The sequence below is a fragment of the Hyposmocoma kahamanoa genome, unplaced genomic scaffold (genome assembly GCF_003589595.1).
Source record: "Hyposmocoma kahamanoa isolate Upper Pololo Valley unplaced genomic scaffold, ASM358959v1 224, whole genome shotgun sequence".
Taxonomy (NCBI): Eukaryota; Metazoa; Arthropoda; class Insecta; order Lepidoptera; family Cosmopterigidae; genus Hyposmocoma; species Hyposmocoma kahamanoa.
The window spans coordinates 11617040-11639506 of NW_020653743.1; the positions used below are offsets into that span (position 1 = coordinate 11617040).

General features: G+C 35.8%; 1 protein-coding gene across 2 annotated transcripts in view; it reads left to right on the forward strand.

Annotated features, from left to right (window-relative positions):
• The first annotated feature begins 3297 nt into the window (after positions 1–3297).
• The window catches only part of LOC113228177, a 46469-nt gene continuing 27299 nt past the window's right edge, over positions 3298–22467 (forward strand). Inside the window, exons 1-4 of one of the 2 annotated variants that reach the window (XM_026461405.1) lie at positions 17229–17532; positions 19170–19314; positions 19830–19895; positions 20290–20373. In XM_026461405.1, the coding sequence (XP_026317190.1) occupies positions 19193–19314; positions 19830–19895; positions 20290–20373 (272 nt within the window). In that variant the 5' untranslated portion in view covers positions 17229–17532; positions 19170–19192. Of the gene's footprint in view, positions 3433–4081; positions 4294–9618; positions 9730–17228; positions 17533–19169; positions 19315–19829; positions 19896–20289; positions 20374–22467 lie in introns of those variants that run through there. The other variant, XM_026461406.1, reaches the window with a different exon arrangement.

Below are 22467 nucleotides of genomic sequence, written 5' to 3' on the forward strand. Positions count from 1 at the left end.
TGCCATAATAATATGTAAATATTTGTTTACTTTTCACAGATGCCAATCTTTTACACCTAAACTTTTCTAAAATAATATCATAATAAGTAAGTGAATGTCCACAGCATTGTCCTTCTCTTTATTTTCCATTTCTGTACTTGAACCTGTCAAATATTACTGAAAATGACACAAAAACCGAACAATTTAAACCTATTTCACTGCAACGAAAAGTAGTCGTGAACATTTTAAATATATGAAAAAGAAAATATCTCATTACTGTTACGCTGTGCAAGTGTAGAGTTAAAACATATTAGATATCGTTACTAGGTCGACAGTGGTTCTATATGAGTTTCGACTTTCACCCCGTGGAGCGAGCTCGCGCAGCACGTCTGGCGCGTGGAAAAAAAACAGGCCCCATGAAGCCGCTTAAAGAGTAGTGCTCTTATTAGTTTGTGGTAGTGTCACTTCATGTGAGTAGCAAGTTCGTGGTATTGCCTTTTGGTTTTATGACACACTGACATAATTTGCATTTTTCTCAATTATCAATCATTATAAAATTGGACCACACACTGAATTGAATCGTACACAATTACACAAACGACTATAATAATCACACGATATGACACGACGAAAAATAAATAAAATACAGCTATGATTAAAAGCTAATGATGAATAAATGTTTCAATATTTGTTTAGTACCATAAACAATGCGGATAAGCTAAATATTTTATTTATTTTTATTTCTTTATTTATAATCAGGTTACTGAGACCCATAGATACATACCTTACAGACTAACATACATAACAATATAAAATAACACTAATTACTAATTTAACACGTATTTAGGTTGTCGGCGACGTGTGGCGCCATCTGGTGTCAGGCAACCGGCCACGGAATCGCCGGTATAGGACACCCTTCGGCCAGAACTCCTCCTTCATGAAGGTCGACAGATGTTCGGTCGGCACTCTCACCACAAACGAATTAAAGTTCACGTAGTGGCGAGACTCCAACCGCTCGACCCTCAGGGTGTATTTGGATTTCAACCTGATGTACTCCACTATCTCCTCAGACTTCGTGGAGTAATGCAGGCGTGACAGGTACAGCAGCGTTGTCGGGATTGCGTTGTTGGACCCTGTCGGTGCAGTGCCGCACAGGTTACGGCCTGTGGGCTTCCTCTTCTTCTTCTCCACCTTTGTGAAGCCGTCATCGTCGCACCGGTCCGTCTGCCTCTGTGGTTTTGCAACTTCAGAGACGGGTACACGAGGTTTTTTCATCCCCTTCGTTGATAGCTGCCTGGCTTGTGGTTGTGGAGCAACGGGTCGGTTAATGGCGCATCCACACATGCCGCCGGGTTTCAGACCGCCTTGCCGCTGAATGCAGGCCGCCGGCTTTACCGGTGGCCTGCAGATGCGGTTGCAATTTTCGCAGTAGTGTTGTTAAATTATGTTATATATAAATACGACTACACTACCACTCCGTATCGAAGCCGCAAGCAAACTGCCGCCGGCAACCAAAAGCCGCGCGTGTCCCGGCTGAAATGCGGCAAATGCCGGCGGCACGGCCGCCGGCCATGCCGCCGGGCATGTGTGGATGCGCCATAACAGCTGCGACAGCGGCGTAATCACGTGGAGGGGTCAACGTGTTTACGCGTGACGTCTCCGCCGGAGCGGACAATCGAGGGGCGGGGCGCGGGGAATCGCGCTCAGCGACAGCGGTCGGTGACGCATCCGTATGGGCCGACTCAAAACTGCCGATAGATGCATTATGTGCCCCGTGACGAGTATTCACGTTACAGGCCTCGGGTGACCTACTTACCGAAGTTGCACTACTCAGTAATACAACTTGGGCACGTAACTCACAGATGGTGTTATCCGAAGCCTCCAATTTACATTGAACTTCGGCCAGACTTGCTTTCAGGGATGTGATGTCCTTAAGCAGCCTAGTGACATCGACATGGTCGAACGTGACAGGGGGCAGCTTGTGCAGCTCCTTTGCCACGAAAGCAGGCACGTCGTCTGGGTCGGTTTCCTTTAACATCGTTATAATGTCCTGGATGCTCTTCGTTCCTCCATCCCTCCGGCGAGATGGCATCTGCTCGGCCTTGCCAAGCACACGGAAAAGCAGCGCCTTGCCACTGCAAATCTCATCTTCTTTAAAGTTTGATTTGCAGATCTGCATGATGCTGACCTCGTCCATAGTGTCGATGGCGTGTTGTATGAACGCCAGCAGTTCATTGGCTATGAGTTGTTGGGAACCCATAGTCAATTACGCGTAGCGGTCATTACCGCGCGGATCGCTAATTAATATAATTCTTACTGTGTGAGCACGTCCGAATCTGAGCGTGCATCGCACCGGACTCAACTCGGAAGAATATATAATGTTGAATTTGTCTGTAATAGATCTTGCTTCATTGGTATGAACAATTATCAATATCTATTTCCTGACTAACGATAACAAATTATTACGACGAGGTTTTTGTTTAATTATGATTTCGATCTAGACGATTCGATTCACCTTAATGTTGAATCGATTCGCTTAAATATCGCATTAAAATGAATCGATACGAAAAATGGCTATATCGTATTCGCTTCAGTCGATCTTCATAAAAATCAAATCATAACGTGCATCCCTATTGACAATGACAACCATCAGCAACATGTCAGCAACTCGCTCGGGACATACCATCCAGGGTTGATGAATTTATGTTAAATATTTCGTGTGAGTGTTATAGTGATTGTTGAGTGGAAAATGGTACATACTACATGTGCTGTTAGAGACTGCATTTCATCATCACGCATAGATAAAAATCTTAAATTTCATCAGTTTCCGCATACAGAAGAAAGGTGAGCCAAATTATTTTATTATGTTTGGAGGTTTAGGGTCTCAGTTTTTAGAATAGCTGACGTCGAGTTGGTCGTTCAAATTTTTTTGGAGATATATCTAGTCAAAAGTAATCCTTCATCTAATTTTCGGGTGTAGGAAATTAAAGGTTTTCGAGGAAATAATTTCTGTAAATCTTGAAAAATTTAAGCAATAAAAAACGCATTTGACAACTACTTATCTATGCAAAATTTGTGTGAAAAAAGCACGATCTTGCGTTTCGATATTCCACTCTCATGATATCATGTCATGTTGTACAATTTGGCAAAAATGTGTTTTCTTTATTTTTTTAAACACAATACCTCTTCGTATACCATCTATGGCGACGAGATAGGCAAATAGCATATGGTAATGGCGATCCGCGCGTCATCTATTTAACAAGAAATGTGTATGTTGGTTTTGATTGTTTTCGGGCTACCCCACTCTATAACTATGGGCCACCCTGTGTAACAACCTGACGCGCGTAGGCTGGTAATCTACAAAGTAATGTTCGTATCAGACCAGGCAAAGAAAGTAATTGTCTCTGACGGGAACAGGAGAAGATCTCCATTCAATGCACAAATTGTCAACGGGTATACAATACATCATCATTAAAAGAAACAAAAATAGTACTGTAACAAAAATAATAAACCGAAAATATTATATATTCGTAGAAAATTCATATTTTTAAAATTAGTGTTACTATAAAATATTAGTTGATTACCACTAAAGACGTCGTTTTACTCTATAAGTAGGTATATGAATAAAAAGAACTACATGGTTAGGAACACAAAAAATACCTACTCACAAATGAAATACTACATAAATTAAAAAATAATAGCTCCTTGCACCTGTATTAAGTACCACCTGATATACCTAATTACCAGCTGGTTCTTATATCTCGGTGTCCGCACTACTCTGTGCTCGTTTTGCTAGCTTTTGCAAAGTTGTCCAAAAAACCCAACTAAATATTACTAGATTACCCCAATGCTGGATTATTAGTGTTAAAATATTTAGTATAATAAATAATATCGTAACGAAGAGTAAGCCAATAAACTACATCATGTCGGTAGGTAAAAAAAAAAGGTAGGTAGGTAGGTACCTACTGATCGAAATTTACTTTATGTTAAAAATAATGCAAATGTTTACACGTACTGCACGTTCAACTACAGAACGATAAATCTTACGTCATTTCGAGAGAAATACTCAATGAGAATTTACTTGAAACATTATTATTTTCAGATGCAAGCTTTGGATCGAAGCGTGTCGAAGACCCGATTTAATTGGAAAAACTTGCAAACAATTGAAAAACACGTACATTTGCAGTGCGCATTTTGAAAATCATTTGTACGGAAAGAAATCACTGAAGAAGATAGCTATCCCAACACTACTTTTGCCTATTAAAGGTACACGTTCTGTCCATACACAAACAGATCCGGCATCAGGATATTTTAGTTAAGTGTGTTTTACCTACTGATTTGTCTCCAATGTAATTTAAAGTTTATAATCTCAGTACAGAGTACTAAAAAAACCGACCTCAAAGTCATTCACCTCCTAGTTTGCCACCCTTAGAGGTGGAATATTCTCTTCAAATTTAAATGGACCAGTACTAAGGTACACTCTTTTCAACAAAAAAAAGAATCTTCAACAGCGGATCTCAAATAACCAACATACAAAAAAAAATACAGTCGAATTGAGACCCTCCTGCTTTTTTTGAAATCGGTTTAAGTATAACGTTTAAACATAAAAAAACATTTGTTAAATGTATTCTTTGTATAGTACTTACACAACTGCAGCACATACTATAAAACAGCTTGTGAGAAAACCCACATCAACACGACATAGTAGACACTCACCCCAACGACAACCCTGCGCAAGCTGCGGTATGACGTAACTACTGTCTAGACCAGCCTTTCCCAAAGTGGGCGATAACGCCCCCTTGTGGGCGCTACAGGCCTAAAGGGGGTAAGAGACCCAGAAAAAAAGGGGCCGTTGTGTAGAGGCTTAGGGGGAGATTTGTAATTTCATCTAGGAAGACTCTTAGACACCGACTGAGTTCTCGACTCTCGACTACAACTTGTGAACATCAACTAATATTAATTAAGAGATTGCTCGGTTCGATATTTCTCTCCGTGTAGTTAATATATCTGTCCTATTTTATTGAATATTAACAATAAAAATCATATCAATCGGTCGCTCCGTTTCGAAATGGAAGTACCTAGATACAAACAAACAAATAAAAAGGCAACAAACACAGTTTCGAATTTTAATAGTTATTAGTATTCCTAGATAGGTAATTTTAGTAGATAATAGACCGCGGGCAATCATGTTTTAACAAGTTTTTGTTAAATAACCCGATTTGTGGATTCCTGTATCAATCGGCTGATTCTTCGAATACTTGTTGAGTACGATTGAGCGTCGAATGAGATAAACGAGTTTAAACATGTTTGTCTTATTCCTGTCGGTGCGTGCTGCTTATGCGATCCTATATAAACTACGTAATATTTATTTTATTTTCATTTGCGGTTTCTCGCGTAATAGATAAGCAGTACTTACACTTACACTTATTTACGTATTTCTCAAAACAAAACAATGTCGGAAGTAAAAAAGGAGAGACCCCAATACTGTGCGGAATATATTAAATTCGGATTCATTGAAAATCCCACAAACCCATCGTCGCCTTTGTGCCTTCTGTATCTAAAAACATTTTCAAATGAAACAATAAAGCCTTCAAGACTGCAAGATCATTTGAATAGAATGCACCTGGGTGCATTCTTAACTCAATATGCTACATTCTTGTCTTTCTTATCTGGATAAGAAAGACAAGAATGTAGCCGAACGTGGTGACTTGCAGAACAGCCGTTCTTGAGTAAATTGGAACCTGATGTCAACAAACTTATTAAACAGCATCAGATTCATCCTTCGCATTAGTTTTTATATTAGAATCGATTGTTTGTTTTATTTTGAATAAAAGATACTCTGTCTGAATACTATAAAGTTGCGTTTCAATAATCATTCCCATTGGCAGGTGTAGCCCGTAAGAGTTAACTTGAGACCTGAGCGCCGTTGTATACTACCTACTGCGCTCCAGGTCTCAAGTTAACTCTTGCGGGTTATAGTAAGTCTCGTTTAGAATGAATGTTTAATCTCCGCTAATATAGCTCACAATAATTAACTTAATTTGAAGTTATAGTGGTTTTTAAGTAGGTGAAAAAATGGGGGCGCTAAAGAATAATTTATTCTCAAAGTGGGAAGTAGACAAAATAAGTTTGGGAAACCCTGGTCTAGACTTTATACCTAATGAAACACTTTCTGGGTACCTTTTTGGAAACTTATGCAAACATTTCAATACTCAAAACTTGAGCAAGTTTGACAAAAAAATCGTACAACTTTAATAAATAATAATAAATAAATAACGCACACACTCAACATAGCCCCGCACTAGGGAAACCCTGTGTCGCGGGTGCCATGGACACACACATAGACACAAATTACACCCAAACTCACGAGAGAAAGAATTGTAGGCCATACAACTATTTCTCTCGGCCCGGGAATCGAACCTGGGACCTCTGCGTGGGAGTCCGGCATGGTAACCGTTCGGCCACGGAGGCAGTTAAAAATAGGTATAGTATTAAATTGTAATTATTTTCATTTACATAGTTAGTTTTTTGCCTAGGAATTACAAAAGAAAAACAAATCAATCCGGCGTGATGAAAATAAAAGCGAATGAGGCAAAAAGTATATGAGAAGAAAGTGTTGCTTATTAGATTCTAACATAATAAATCCCAAAATAAATATCTGATGTGCTTGTATTGCTCTGAAATACGCGAAGGAGCGATACGTGTATGCAATGTCTTAAAAGCTGGATTTATATTGGTCTGACGTGTCGTGTCGTGACACGCGTCAAAACGGCATCGGTTTCATACACACAACACAAGCCGTCACGTCTGTTTGCGACACATTAATATAAATCTAACTATAATAAATGCATAAAACCGATACCGTTCTGACGCGTCACGACACGACAGACTAATGTAAATCCGGCTGTATAAGAACTGTAAAAATTGTACGAGTTGAGAACCAGAAATTTAAGTATAGGTACCCGGTTTTGGACGAGGCATGGGGCAAAACCGTGAAGACTTAACTTTTATATAATTGTATTTTTGTCATTAAGAATTAAGTAAAGAGTACATAAATAAATATATAACGCACACACTCATAGCCCCGCAGTAGAGAAACCCTGTGTCGCGGGTACCATGGACACACACGTAGACAACAACAAAATTACACCCAAACTCACGAGAAAAATAAAAGTAGGCCATACTAAATATTTCTCCCGGTCCGGGAATCGAACCCGCACCTCTGCGTGACAGACGAGCATGGTAACCGTTTGGCCACCGAGGCAGTTATAGTAATTTCAAGTACACATGTGATTTAGGGCAAAACTGTAATTTTACAAGTGAAAATGACAAATCCGCACGTGTATCAAACGATGTTTTTTAATACGTTTGCGAAAAAACTACATTGAAAGTAAAATAAAACAGTATTTAAAAAACTCATTTTATTTCTTTGTCTGATAAAAATTCAGAGTACAATGGCAACTGTTGCCAGTATTCAGCCACATTGAAATTACTACTTTAGTGGTGCGGCGCGCAGCGGTCTCGCGTAATACTCACCTCCGGTCATTGTTGATACTCCTATAGTACTCAATCAGCCATCTTTATGGAAACTATTTTCGTATTTTTAAATGTAACTCGTTGTTTTATAAAACACCTATGCAATTCAAACAAATAAGATGTTTGTAAGTAAATAAATATAAGTTTTAATGACGAATGACTTAGGTACGTCAGAAAGCACATGAACATTAAATAAATATACAACCTCTTTAGTTCTATGTCTATGGGTCGTGTTCCAGAACTCTACTCAATGCTCAAGTCAGAACTTGAGCAGACTTGAGTATGATTTCAAGCACTGGAAATACGACCCTAATGGCAAGGACTTGAATATGATTTTCAGTGTTTTAAATCATACTCAAGTCCTGACTTGAGCATTGAGTAGAGTTCTGGAATACGACCCTAGGACTTGAAACAACAGTAAATAAAAAAAATGGAAAAGTGAAAAGCACTAGTGCGACAAATTCAACTTTCGGCACGATTTGTAGTACGAAAAATACCACGTTTTGAGCAACTGTATTAAAAAAAAATTTTAACCGACTTCAAACAAACGAGGAGGTTCTTAATTCGACTGAATTTTTTTTATGTATGTTACGCGATAACTCACGAATTGTGAACAGATTTTGATGAACCTTTTTTGTTAGAAAGAAGGTACCGCAGCAGTGGTTCCATTTAAATTTGAAAAAAATATTCCACTCCTAAAACTTGGCAAATAGATGTAATTCCACGAAGTTTCGAGGTCGGTTTTTTTAGTACTCCGTATTTCTCAATATGTTATTCAGGCTCAATTTATATTGTGGCAGAATGGAGTGGAAGCTAATTTTTTTAATGATATTGTACATACCATAATGAAGTTAATGTAAACTAAATAGGCTATTAAAGTTGATTTATTTTATATTTGATTAAATATATCGCACTGCTGTGAAATTTAATACTATATCATTACTGAACGTACAATTTGATTCATTACACGTCAAAAAAACCGTCGTCAGAATATTGTTAGAAACAATCAAAAGATATCTACTTAACTCAAAATGAGACACACCTTATGTGAGCTAGTTTTGGCCAAAATAATGCTTATTAAAAAATATGTAATTATTTTTTCCATTTTATATTTAAATATATTTGGGAAATTGTTTAAGTGTCTATAATAAACTATTACATATACTTAAATTTTAATGATTTTTTGCGGGAAGTAATTCGTTTTTCATCGATTCTGAAAAAGTCCAATTTTTGAGTTAATACACTATTGTATTAACAGTGCGATATGTATACCTGCCACGTAAGTTGTAAATAAAATACCATTATTTGCTTTATATCCTAAAGGATATATCAGTTTAAACCGACTTCCAAGAAAAGGAGGAGGTTATACGTTCGGCTGTATATATGTTTTCCGATTTCTCCGTTAATTGTTAACCGATTTTGAAAATTCTTTTTTTGTTTGAACTGGTCTGGTTTTTTTGTTTTTGGTCCACTCGTGGTGGTCCCTGAAGCCACGTTGCTGATCCGGGTTCGTTTCAGCAAGGTTTCTGCTATCAAAAATTAAATAAATATTGTCCGCAAATAAAAGTCGACTTTTCACTTGACACAATACATGTATAATCAACAAATCACAGTCACCATGACTGCCAGAAAAAAGTATAAAATGTACAAACGAGTTCGTAACACTCCCATTGTCACCAAGAAGTCAGAATTTGATGATGGGATTCCATGGAAATTGAAAAAACCGATAAACAAACTGTTGAGGTCCGTTTTCTTTCAAAAGTTGCAATTATTATGTATATTATAGGTTCCACGTTTGAAAGTATCATTAACGCTAAGTGATTGCTTTACTTTTAAACATGGAATCTATAATACACATAAAAAGGATATATTTAAATATATGTATATACATATTTTAGCGTTATACCATTTTTTTGTCAAAAAATGGTATTTTGACTTATAACAACTTACGTAAGAGGTATTGAAGTTTCAAGGAAGTGAAACTATTTTTTCGGGTCTAAATCGCGTGCCTATATTTACGACAGTCAGGCATGATTATGAGACCTGTAAAGAGACCGAAACGTGGTTGTGTTTCGACAATCTAATTATATTTTCTCCATGCAGAAGACGCAGAGCTGAACAGCGATGATGACATCACTGATAGCAACATCGATGAAGGGCCTCGACATCGTGATCGAGCCGTCGAAGCTACACAAGAAGTGCCTCATGCTTCAGGTAATCACGTTCACTGTAGTTTGTTACTTCTAAGCTGCGTATATGTCGAAGTCTTTTGAGACTTGCTAACAAATTTATAACGAATTATGCAGATAGATACACAACGAGATGATGAAATGAATCAAAGGATGAAATAGTTCATAATCATGACGGGTGCAAAAAGGCATATCCTTGACTTACTGAGAGCAGACACCTTTTTTCCGGGGGCAAATCCGTCATGAATACCACCGCGCCTCCCGGTGACACGGTGGTATCTATGACGGACGTTCTGTGAGACTACTACTCATTAAAAACCACCGGGTATTCCCACACCCCGCATGGGGCGGGACTGTGGCCACTTGGTTTACGACACACGATCCCCCGCATGCGGTTGTCCGCGACTGCATTTATTTGAAAAGAGCAATCTTTAGAGTTCCTTGCACGTTCTTCTCAAGGAAGTCAGCGTAGTGAGTGAGCTGTAGCTTAAATGTAACGTTTCCGAGTGTAAATTTATTTTACCTATGGAATAAATGATACTTTGACTTTGCGGACCCACCTTGGGAGACTTTACCGTCCCCTCTCCATCGTTAGTGCCGGGAATAGGTACTTGACACACCAACCAGCACGTGAACCCTTATCTAATGGGTGACAAAGCCCCCGTTTTGCCACCCAGGGTACACTGTCAAGGCGGCAGTTGGCGGGCATAGGCCACAACGGGACCATTATGACTATAATCTAACACATTCCGTAGTTTTAATAGTGGTTAAATAATTATTATAAAATATTTTAGTGAAAATGCATTGCAAGTATATTTATTAAAATTTCATGGACACAATATGTAAAAAACACCAAGAGTGTATACTTTTCACTGATTGTAACTTTCTTTACAATGGTGTCATGATTATATATTTTTGAACACAACACGAAGTATAATTGGTTTTGAAATATTTAACGTTTAGTAAATATTCATAAATGTGGGCACAGTACATTATACTGTTAATTCGTACCAGGGTTGTAGCGAAAACAATCAATTTAGCTTAATTGATCTCGATTTTTATGAAAATTATATTTTAAAAACAACAGGTGAGCTATGCTTTTTCGGCAGTGTTTTGTAATTTCATTGCAACAAGGATCTTTCGGACACTATCAAGGAAAACAAAACCGATTTTTCTTATTATTAGAAAATTTAAATAATCATAACAGCTTAAGAGTTATACTCCTATATGTATAATTAATTTATTAATTTGGGTTTGATTCTGTATGAGAACGTGCATCTATCAGTGTGTCTTATGATTTAGTCACAGTAGAGCTCCTTGTGAAAGAGTTCGTCCAGGTATTGCCACAATACCAACTTCTGTCGCCAAGCAGTAATGTCAGCATTACTGTGTTCCGGTTTTGAAGGGCAAGGGTGCTTGTGAAATTACAGGCACATGGTACTTGTCAACTTATGTCTCAGGGTGTCGGGCACAGTGGCAGTGCCCCTAAGATCTTTGCGATTTAAAGCTTTGAGTGGCACTGCAACTGTTTTGGACAGGCGTGTTCAATCGTGATATTATCTCTGCATATTCTCGGCTTCGAGTTTCTCTCTCTCTCTCAGTCCATCTTTAAATATTTAAAATCATACATAATGCAAGAAAATACATACTATTTTCAATAATTTCTCTATTATGCCGAATTTAATGAAACTTGTTTCATGCATGTTGGAATTGATTTCACGAAACCAATGTCCAATACACAAATAAGTATAAATAGCATTGACTTCTGATAAATAGTGTCATTTTTAGACTTCTTTAGTATCATAATTAATAATTTTATTAATAATTTTAAAAATAATTTTTTGCAATGCGTAGTGTTGTTACATATATGTAGGTATGTTAATGTATAAAATAAAAAAAGTCTCGAAGACGAAGACGTTGGTAGATTCACGAATGGTTATCAAGAAAATCTATTGAGCCATCACAGTTAATCTCTGAATTAGGAAAAGAAGACCCAGATAGCTTTATTACACCAGTCTCGCATTGCAATTACATAATAAAATCCGTTACATGTCACTTTTTTACTAAACAATTTTGCCAAACTATTCTCGAAACTATTTAATTTTATAAAGTTACGCATGCATTATAAAATTAGATGTTTACACGTGACGTTATACACGAAATTAATATCATAAGGTTAATTTTATGACATTAATTTTGTAATGTAAATTAGGCTTTACAGCTTGTTTCGACTGTACAGGAAATGTAAACAAAAAGGTCATTGACCCGACCATAGTCTAGCAAGGCGCCTCGTCACTCGCTCGAGGTTACGCGATAAGTGTCTGCCGCGCGCCGCATAATGTATCGACGGCAGTGCAAGCGCCTAGAGGGTGTTACACGCACATCTGAATGGCCTTACGGCACGTTTCTTAAGAACAATCGTCGTAATGTCGCGTAATTATTGTTCAGTGGATGGGTGTAAAAGTAAGAAAACTAACAATAAATTATCATTTTTTTCATTACCGAAAGAGAAAGAAAGGTAAGTGTTTTATCTTGTTTTTTTTTTCATTATTTTCGATTCCTTGTACGTACGTAACAATCAATTCCTAAGAATTTAAGTTAATAAGTTGTGGCCAAAGAATTACTTAAGAGCTTTTGCTACATTAGGCATGATTCATGCCTAATGTAAGAAAATACGTAAGTACTTATTTTCACTTATTTGATATTTAGTTACCTATGTAAGCGAGATTCAAGCAAAGGGCTTTCGAATTCTTTCTGTATTCTACCATTCTATTTTGTGGTTATTGTACGTACCTACCTACTTTTTATGATCGGTACCTAACCCAGGTAATATTTTTTTATTGCCGTAGTAAGTAAACTAATTTAATAACCATCAATAATACTAATGCAATAATCATAATATTAGTAAGGAATAATAATACAACTTATTGGGTCAAAATGCCACACAACCACAGACTACAACACACAACCACGCTAATAACCTAATTTCAAACTAGAGAATTCCCTGTGGGGCCAAGAAATCATGATCGAAAGAGAGAAAGAGTGTACTCGTCTCGCATCACTGATTTACTCGTGTCTATTCGAATAGCACAAACTCTGCTTAGAATAAATCTGACAGCCGAGTTGGTAACCTCACGCTCTAGATAACAATGATAACATTGGAAGAAAAAATAGATTCTACCAAATTCCTACAAAAGATAATGCCCTTAATTGACTCGTAAGGCCTTAGAGGATGGAAAAAATAAGTAAGGCACACGATTTCTTTTTAATCTGTGGTAAAACATACTTCATATTACTATGCATCATGGCGTTTGTCGCCTTTTCCTTCAAAACAAAGAAAAGATATATGAAGAGGCTATATTATTATAGTAGAACCTTTGCCTACCCAAATAAATATATGATAAACGCTTTAGGGATGATAACCATTCGCTTTCTTTATTTTTTTCCATCTCAAGTTTTCCATCAGCAACTTACAAAAATTATTCTGTCATTTTTTTTAGTACAATTTTTGGCTTGGATACAAGTTTTTGAGCTAGGTCTTTATTTAGTTTTCAGGATCCTCAGTAAGTATTTTCTATTATGTTTTTAACGTAGAATGGCGAAAAGAACTTTGTGTTTTTTAAATAGTATTTTAAGCGGTGGGAGTCATTAATTCATTTTCACATAATTCACTTGCCAATAAAAGACGTTGAATTTTGAACACGGTCTGTTAGATATTTCTTCTTGTATGCTTCCATACCATTTGCTTTTTATATTTCTTTCACTTTTCCATAATGTAAAAGATTTAAAATTTTCAATCAAGGATATGACAGTCTTAAGTGAAAATTTAAAATCTTTTAACGTCCTTTCACTTCAAATACCCGCCATTTTTTGCCTAATATTACGTGAAACTAAAGATGTGGAAAAGCATTCCATTTCTATCACCGTGACTATCGTTCCAGTCCAGATACAAAAAAATCACACTGACAAATCACCGTGATTTTGTCACGGTTGCCATTTACATCACAATGTACGGTTTTGGCAAGCGACAACTTTCTGATAGTCGATATAAATAGAATAATTTAAATTATTAGTAATTTATTACTCACTTTAAAGTAACATTAAATTCCATTTGAAAAGTTGATCCGCAATGACCTTCACAGTTTCACAGGCATAAGACTGTCGCATTATTCGTTAATAAGTTCATTATTTTGGATCAAATTTGTAGTATTATTTTATTTGTTTTTACAATATCTAATTATTTCTTGATTAATAATTAGAATTTAAAAATAAAAGAAAACTACAATGAATAGCGCAGTCGCGAGTCTCTACAGCACGGAGATCATGATTTCGTTTGTAAAATACGTCGTATGTCATTAGTGGAAGTTCTGTGTGATTAATTTGGAACGTCTGTCGTTCCTTCTAAATAGTCACAATGATACTATTTAACGACTGATCACTGTGATTTTTTTCATCGTGACGTTATTTATCGCTCACCTCTATGTGAAACAAAAAATACGTAAACAAAACTGTTACCTATTCATTTTTCGAAAATGAAACTAAAATATTAATGAAGTTTAGTGGCGTTCTTGTTGATTTGCCATTGAAATTCACCGGTCAAATGCCGAGTAATAAACGCGTGTCTTCCATAATCTTGACGTTGGCTGAATCATCGATTGTATACATTGTCGCACTATATTATAGGTACTTAATATTAAAAATTATGAATTGCAGTTTCAGTCTCAAGGTCGTATTCTAGAACTCTACTCAATGCTCAAGTCAGGATTTGAGTATGGTTTAAAGCACTCGAAATCATACTCAAGTACCTGCCATTAGGGTCGTATTTCCAGTGCTTGAAATCAGACATGTCTTTCATTTATTTTACAATCCTTGTATAAAATCGTAGCGCATTTGGTTCCGCACGACTGTAGACGCATAACATTGATATCTATTTCTAATTTATTTTGAATCAATAAATTTTAGTCCAACCATAGTCCAACCATAATTTGAGACACAATAAGTATGTTATGGTTTAAGTTGATTAAAGAGTTCTTTATAATACGTTTTTGTTTGCCATTCTAAATGGAGACATAAATATGACGGGTATATTCTCAGACAGATTCTGGCAGATTTTCAGCCAGTGTAGGGCAGATCTATTCTCCTCTACTACTCTATTTTCCTGATGGTCACACTACCGTTGAGTGCTGACCAGTGGTGCCAGATTAGGCGATTTTTCGCCTTTTAGGCTAATTCGAGGGGTCGTGTGGCGACTAAAAAGTGATCGGCAATTCGGCGATATTTAGGCTATGTTTGAAATAGGAAAAGGCGATTTTTGGCTACTTAATAAAATATCTGGGGAATTACAAACTAGATCGGGGATTTTGTGGGGAATGGAGTTGTAAAACAACTCATTTGGGGGTTTGATCAGTTCTACGTGTGGGAAATTGGCGGAATAAGAGAGTTCATATTCCCCAATCTCCGGCAGCAAGTAGAATTATAATATTGTTTTCCTTGATTTTTAGGAATTTTATGGCTTAGGCGAATGCCGATAGTCGCAATACTTAACACAATTAACTTCGAAAAGTCTGGCAACACTGGCGCCGACGTCGGCGCAAGCGCTGAGAGAGAAGATATCTTTCTAATTTGTGGAGTGAGTGTTACACGCACATCTGAGTGGTCGTACGGCACGTTTCGTAAAAAATCGTTACAATGTCGAAATCGCGTCATTATTGTTCAGTAGATGGGTGTACAAGTAAGAAACCAGACAATAGATTATCATTTTTTTCATTACCGAAAGAGGAAGAAAGGTAAGTGTTAAACTTGTGTTTTTACTATAATCTCTTTATTTTCGATTCTTAATGCCATCAATTTCTAATAATTAAAATAATTAGTTGTGATCAACGAATTATGAGTTTTTCAAATATTTAAAATCATGCCTAATGTAAGAAAATACGTATTTATTTTCAATTATTTTATGTATGCGAGATTGAAGCTACACTAACATGCAACAATAGACAAATTTAGAGAAGGGGAAAAATGTATGTATCATATTATTAAATTTTAAACACATTTGTAACACTTTAGGGGTTACGAAAAATTAAACATTGTACTGAGCTACTTAAGATCCACTTTTGTTCACTTCCCATTGATAAATAAATGTCCGTGGGAACAGATAAACATCTACATTCTCTTGAATCTACGTATGAGATGATGTAGATAAACATCTATATCATCTCATACGTAGGCATCCTAGACATTTCAATCAAGTTTAGTCACATTTTTTCTCGTTAAAACACTGTATGTAGCTTATTTTCAGTTCACGAACACTTTCGATTGTTTCGTCAACTGGACATGAAGTTTCGTTTTTTTTGTTCCTAAAAGGAACCGGTTCTTTTTAATTTTTGAAAAAAAATCAAAAACTTTGGCATTTATTATGCAAATGCATTAATGAATAATAAATTAACCTCTATCCTTCTAACTTAATGATTGGTAACTTTAGTTATTCTTTGGAAGGACTGTACATTACCATCGCACGATTTGAGGGGTGGGAGGGGGGTGGGGGAAGGGGGGAGGGGAGGGAACCCTTCGTGCAAAGTTTCAAAGTTAGGAAGTTAATAGTTTTCGAGATATTAATTTTTGAAAATTCGAAAAAAATAACCTCAAAAAATCATGTTTTCGCACCAAAGAGCGGGGTATACCCCTCCCCCCGAACCCCAAGCGGGAAAAACCCACCCCCAACCCCACTTCCTGTGTTATATGAAAAACTAAATTTAAACCTAAAACCAGGCAAAAACGCAAAATCCTAATTGATGCATACATCAAACAGTAAACAACAACAAACAACATGGCGTTCTTTACGCGTTTCGTTATTTTTTTGCAACAAAAAATAATTGTTCAAAAATAAAAGCTTACATACTAATTATAGTAAATTTCTATGTTAAATTTACAATTACGTATTAATTTGTGCTGTTTAATTCATTACTGCGGAAAATTTTTGAAATAACGCAAAAAAATAAACATTTTCGTAAAAAAAATGAACGAAACGCCGCGCGCGCGGTTTTTCGTTCATTTTTTTTTACGAAAATGTTTATTTTTTTGCGTTATTTCAAAAAAAATACTGCAACAACCAAACGCTGTGCTTTCCTAACCTATAAAACCTGTTTCCTATCATATATTTTCGAATATTTCAATAATTTTTATTATCAAAACTACGAGTTTCCTAAAGCTAATATTTTAGGATTACACTGCTAACTATGTAATCTATTCACCATATTAATTTCAACTCTCAACTCGTGCGATGGTAATGTACAGTTGAGCGAAAGTTTCGGCTAAACACATAGATAAAATAATCATTTCTCATAATGATGGAGCCAAAAAATAAAAAGTGATAGTGATAGTGATAGTGTACCTACACTGTGAATGTGGTGAATTTCACATAAGCTTAAACTTTGAACTTAATGGATTCAATGCTATTTCACTTTAATATTTCTACATCAAAACGTGCCTAGTTAATTCAAAGTTTGAAATATAAGTACATACTACAATTGTGTAACTACAAGTACCCCTGTAGTGTTGAGCAATAAACGGTGTAACAAGTGGATTTCTGACTTTGACTTGAACACATTATCCGTTTAACGAGAGAGGTGCCTGGCACCTACCTAAATAAATTCTTGGTTCTCTGTTGCTCTGAGCCGAAACCTATCCACGTCCGCCTGTTGAAGTCTCGCTGGACATCTGTTGGTGGTCCCTCAGACCATCATCCAGCCAATACTACAATAGCGTTCCCAACTAAGGCCCAGTGTATGGTGTTGTTTGAGTGAACAGTTTGTAAAGTCATAATTTTAAATAGGTAACAATTCTCACCTAGTGCAAATTCTATAGTACCTATATACTGCGCACTTTATTATAAAAACACTTGCGTAGGTTTTGGACACATATGGACTTTGCAAAAACAAATATTAAGTTTTCTTTCATACAAAATAATGTAACTTAGATTTGAACAATCATTCAAATCATACTAATGCACTTTAATACCACTACTAAACTAAACTAAACTTAACTGTACTTAGACCGTACTTAACTGTACCTACTTCTGTAGTGAAATTTGAATTTAATTAATTTTAATTTTAACTTTAACATCTAAAAATGGCTTGCTTTAAAGCTGGCTATAAAATCGCATACTTACGTAAACACGAAATAACACACGTTCTTACCATTAAATAATTTGTTCGTTCATTTGTAAAGTAACAGTTTGCAAAAAGTGCTTATGCAAACAGCGGCACTGTCTCGCAGGGGTGGTTTGAAGCACGACTCTTTAGAGGAAATCAATACGTCATTAGAACTAATGGTCTGTATACATAAAGTGTAAGAGATAGAACAAGAACGTAATGACGAATTGACTTGTGCTGCCATTGCTAGATCGAGCTTGCGGTGCAAATATTGAAGGTGTCATTTCTTGCCCGAAGAGATAGAAGTTGTTCAGTTGCCTAAAGATAGTTGTCTATTATCTTAAATCGGTTGAAAGATGGAAATTCTGATTGTGAGGAATGTGATTTATAAAACTGAGAAAAGTTTCAACATTAACTTATTAAATTTAAAATATAAAAATGATACTTGTACCTGTACTTTTGTGACGCGTTTGGAGTAGCTGCATATAGCTAGAAACATCTCTGCAGACCGAATTAAGGGGTGCCCAAAATCGCTAAATATGGTGTTTTGGTTCAAGTTTTTAGGCGATAACACAGATTGTGGAACTTTGAAAATAGTACACCTGTAACATGTATCTTGAAGTGTAACTTGAAGGTCCTAAAATATTGCTTATTGTCATAGGTAATACAAAAACTGAATTACAGTGATACTCAGTGATTATTTTTTGACATATTTTTCTCGGGCAAATCAAACTTGCTTACTACCAAATTTGGTGTGGTTATTTAAATGGTACTTATCTTGAACCTGACGCTTTATTTGTTTTGATTAAAAGACAAGTAATAATTTTAGGAGTAAAAAGTTATTTTCGCCTACTAAAGTACGAGCTAAATATTTACTTGCAAATTATGGACAGGCACTTAACAGTGTGATTATTATCTTAAACAAAAAATGCGTAAATGAGTAAATACAATGCACCAATTCGTTGAAATCAAACCAATATATAACAAAACCGTCAAATTAGGTTTCTTTTTTGGTCGGATTAGAACTTAGCACATTGAATACAAAACAAAAATGAAATTATTGTTTGCGTCCTTGATTATTTAGTAAAATTGCAACGTTGCAAGCCTCTCTGCTTACGTAGCTTGCGTTCGTGGGATACGTAGCCAGACCTCACTCATCTGTTTTGACAAATTACAAATTAATGTTTAATTATTTAATTATTGTATTGTAATCGGCTGTCTACCGTCGAGCACGATACTTGCGAGATAGATTTTATACGCTTGGATATTTTTTGGTTTAAAATTAGTCTCAAGTGATTCAATTAGTTATTTTTTATAGTTGGTTTGATTGTAAGCAAAAAAATGGGAAACAAGAAAAGGCGTAAACCACGATTGTCAGTAAAGTTGATGCGGAAACGTATTTCTCGTTATGCAAATGCTGTTAGATTCCAAAAAATACAGCAAAATAGGAGCGATGCTGATGAGTAAGTACCTAATCACCATAGTAAAATACTTTTGTCTCTTATTTTACAGGTCTGTACTTTGTTGCTATTCAGTACGATATATCGCACTGCTATTACAATAGTGTTGTAACACAAAATATGTGAAATTTAATATTATTAAAAAATAAGAAATTATTTTTTCCATTTTATTTTTAAATATATTTGAGAAATTGTTTGTGTCTATTATAAAATATAACATACATACATTTTAATGATTTTTGATGGGAAGTGAGTAGATAATTCGTTTTTTATCGATTTTGAGAAAGTCCACTTTATGTGTTAATACACTATTGTATTAACAGTGCGATATGTATGTTAACGTTACGTTAATTTCAAAAACAACCTAAATTCCCACTGAGTATTTTTTCTGAAATGATCTAAGATTTTTTAATTCTGTGGTTGTACGTAATGCACTAGTAAAAATTGCCTTATTGTGTTTGTAGTATATACCTAATTTTATATCAATGTAATAAGTTCATATTTATTTGGATTTTCAGGCACTCTGCAAAAGCTAGCGAGACGAGTCCTGTTGCACAGAGTAGTGCGGACACAGAGACATACCTGTAAGGCACTATTTTTTAATTTATGTACTATTTCTTTTGTGATAACAGTGATGTCGTGTTTACAACAATATAGTATTATGCAGGGTAAACGTTGTTTCATTGATCCATCTCAATGAAACAACGTTTGATTATTTGACCGTTCACCCCGATATCTAGCGTCGTCGTAGTAGGGGAGCGGGCGAGTCACAACGACGTTTATTCGCTGGTCTACTACAATAACCTTAGGTGTTTTCTTGTGTTCTTAATGTTGTTTTTTATTTATGCACAAACTTACAGAGTAAAACGACGTCTTCGGTGGTAGTCGACAAATTTTTTATAAGTACATTAATTTTTTTAAATTAGAATTTTCTACGAATATGTATATAATATGTTCGGTTTATTATTTTTGTTTCAGTACTACCCCTATTCGTTTTGAGAATGATAACGATGATGTGTGTACTAGTACACCCAATGTCATTTTATCTACTGAACCTGAACCGTGAGTAGACACATAAAAAAATTTATATTTTATATTTTTTCGAAAGTAAGCAAAATCCATTATCATATTTATTTGAGAAAGACCTAAATATTTAGCTGCACTTGTGAGTTTTGTTTAAAATGTAGTCCACAACAACCTTCATAATTTTTTAATATGTTAAAATCGCGGAATGCACGTCATTGTTTATCTTCTTATGGTCCACCCCTTTGTTACACTTTATATATCTCTTGTTTTAAATTATCACAAATTTGTCAGCGTTCAAGACAAGTATCATTGTTATGGTCCTCTGAATTATGAATTAAAATCAGTGCAATTGATATCTGAAACTCGCACTGGTATTATTTCTCAATTCAAACTGAAATGTAATATGTGCAATATGACATTTTTAATCAATAATGATAATGAAATAGATTAATTAGATTTAAATACTAGTGCAGTGGCTGGTACTGTAACTATTGGGTGTGAATATAGTCAACTTACTTAGTTATCTGCGGTAATTGGATTTTCTCCTATGAGTAAAAAATATTTTAATCCAACATGACAAATTGCACTGTTAATACAATAGTGTATTAACTCAAAAAGGGGACTTTCTCAGAACCGATGAAAAACGAGTAACTTTTCCCGCAAAAAATAATTAAAATTTATGTATGTTAGTTTATTATAGACGCTTAAACAATTTCTCAATTATATTTAAAAATGAAATAGAAAAATGATAATAATAAATAAGAAATAAAAAATATTCCGCGTACCTATTACCAGTGGCAGAGCAGCGCGCATACCCCACCACTTAAAAAACATTTATTCAAAATATTCATTATTAAACGCGTAATAACTTGTCCCGATGCATCTCAACCAATCAGTGCGAGGTAAGCCAGTAGATCTGCGAGTTCTATTTCATTCATGAAAGCTACGCGCTCCCATCAAAATATGCGCACACATTCGCAAAAATCCGCTTTATAACATCCAAAGAAATGCCGGCCGAGAAGCCGCAATGGTTCGAGTTATTGTCGAATAGCGTTCACTTAAATTTAAACCTTACTCTAACAAATTAAACTATAATTTGTTGGAATAAGAGCTGGTGACAGGCTCCGTACCGAGACAGCCACAAATATGAAAGTTTCGTTTCAACTTATCACATTCTTCACAACAGAAAAAGCAGCATGTCCTTAGTGCAATAAGAAAAACGACGTTACAAGTCTTCTAGAGAGATGTCCCATTGATATGTTATGTAATCGATCACGCTGAAGCCAATGATGCAATAAAAACAAACGGGCATAACTCGCCTTATTCCGTTTTTCGCTGGAGGCACTAATATAATCTGTTCATTATAATGTACACTGGGCGTTTACGTGATCATTGCAATAATGTTGTCTGGGTCTGAACTACTTCACTTATTAAGTACATTTTAATGTACGCGGGGCCTTAGGAGGATAGATGCGCCCAATCTCACCCCGGGGAGACTTGCTCAGTAGTGGAGGATAATGCTACTTGTTTGCATTGTTCAGGTACCCATTTTGCTGCTGATGAAGCTGCTGCTCTTTTTACCAAATTACAAAAGACTTTATCTTGACAATTCCACTCACTGATTCCACTAATCACGAATCCAAAATTTTTGATCAAAGTGACAATAATGTGATATAATTGAAAGTGAAAACATAAATATTGACTCCCGCCGCTTAAAATACTATTTAGAAAACCCAAACAAAAAACTAAGTTATGTAAGAGAAAGTGAAAACATAATGTATTAGAACAACAATGGAAATTTATTGAAGTTCCCGATAATTAAACGAAGACATGCCTTGGATCCAAGCCAAAATTCTTCATAATTAATAAAATATCCGGACGCCGTCTACTGATTCCAACGCGCGTCAGGTCGATACATAGGATAGCGCGCGAGCAATCGAAACCAGCAGGTGTATTCCTTGTCAAATAGATGGCGCGTGTGTCGCCCTAACCACGTGCTAACAGAGCAAGGTCATTTCTCTATCCCGTCGCCTTAAAGCCGGGTATAGAAATAGAGACGAAATAAGGGTCATATATTCTGGTAACACATTAGCGATACAGCTCTTATAAATATCAACTCTCGTTTGCACT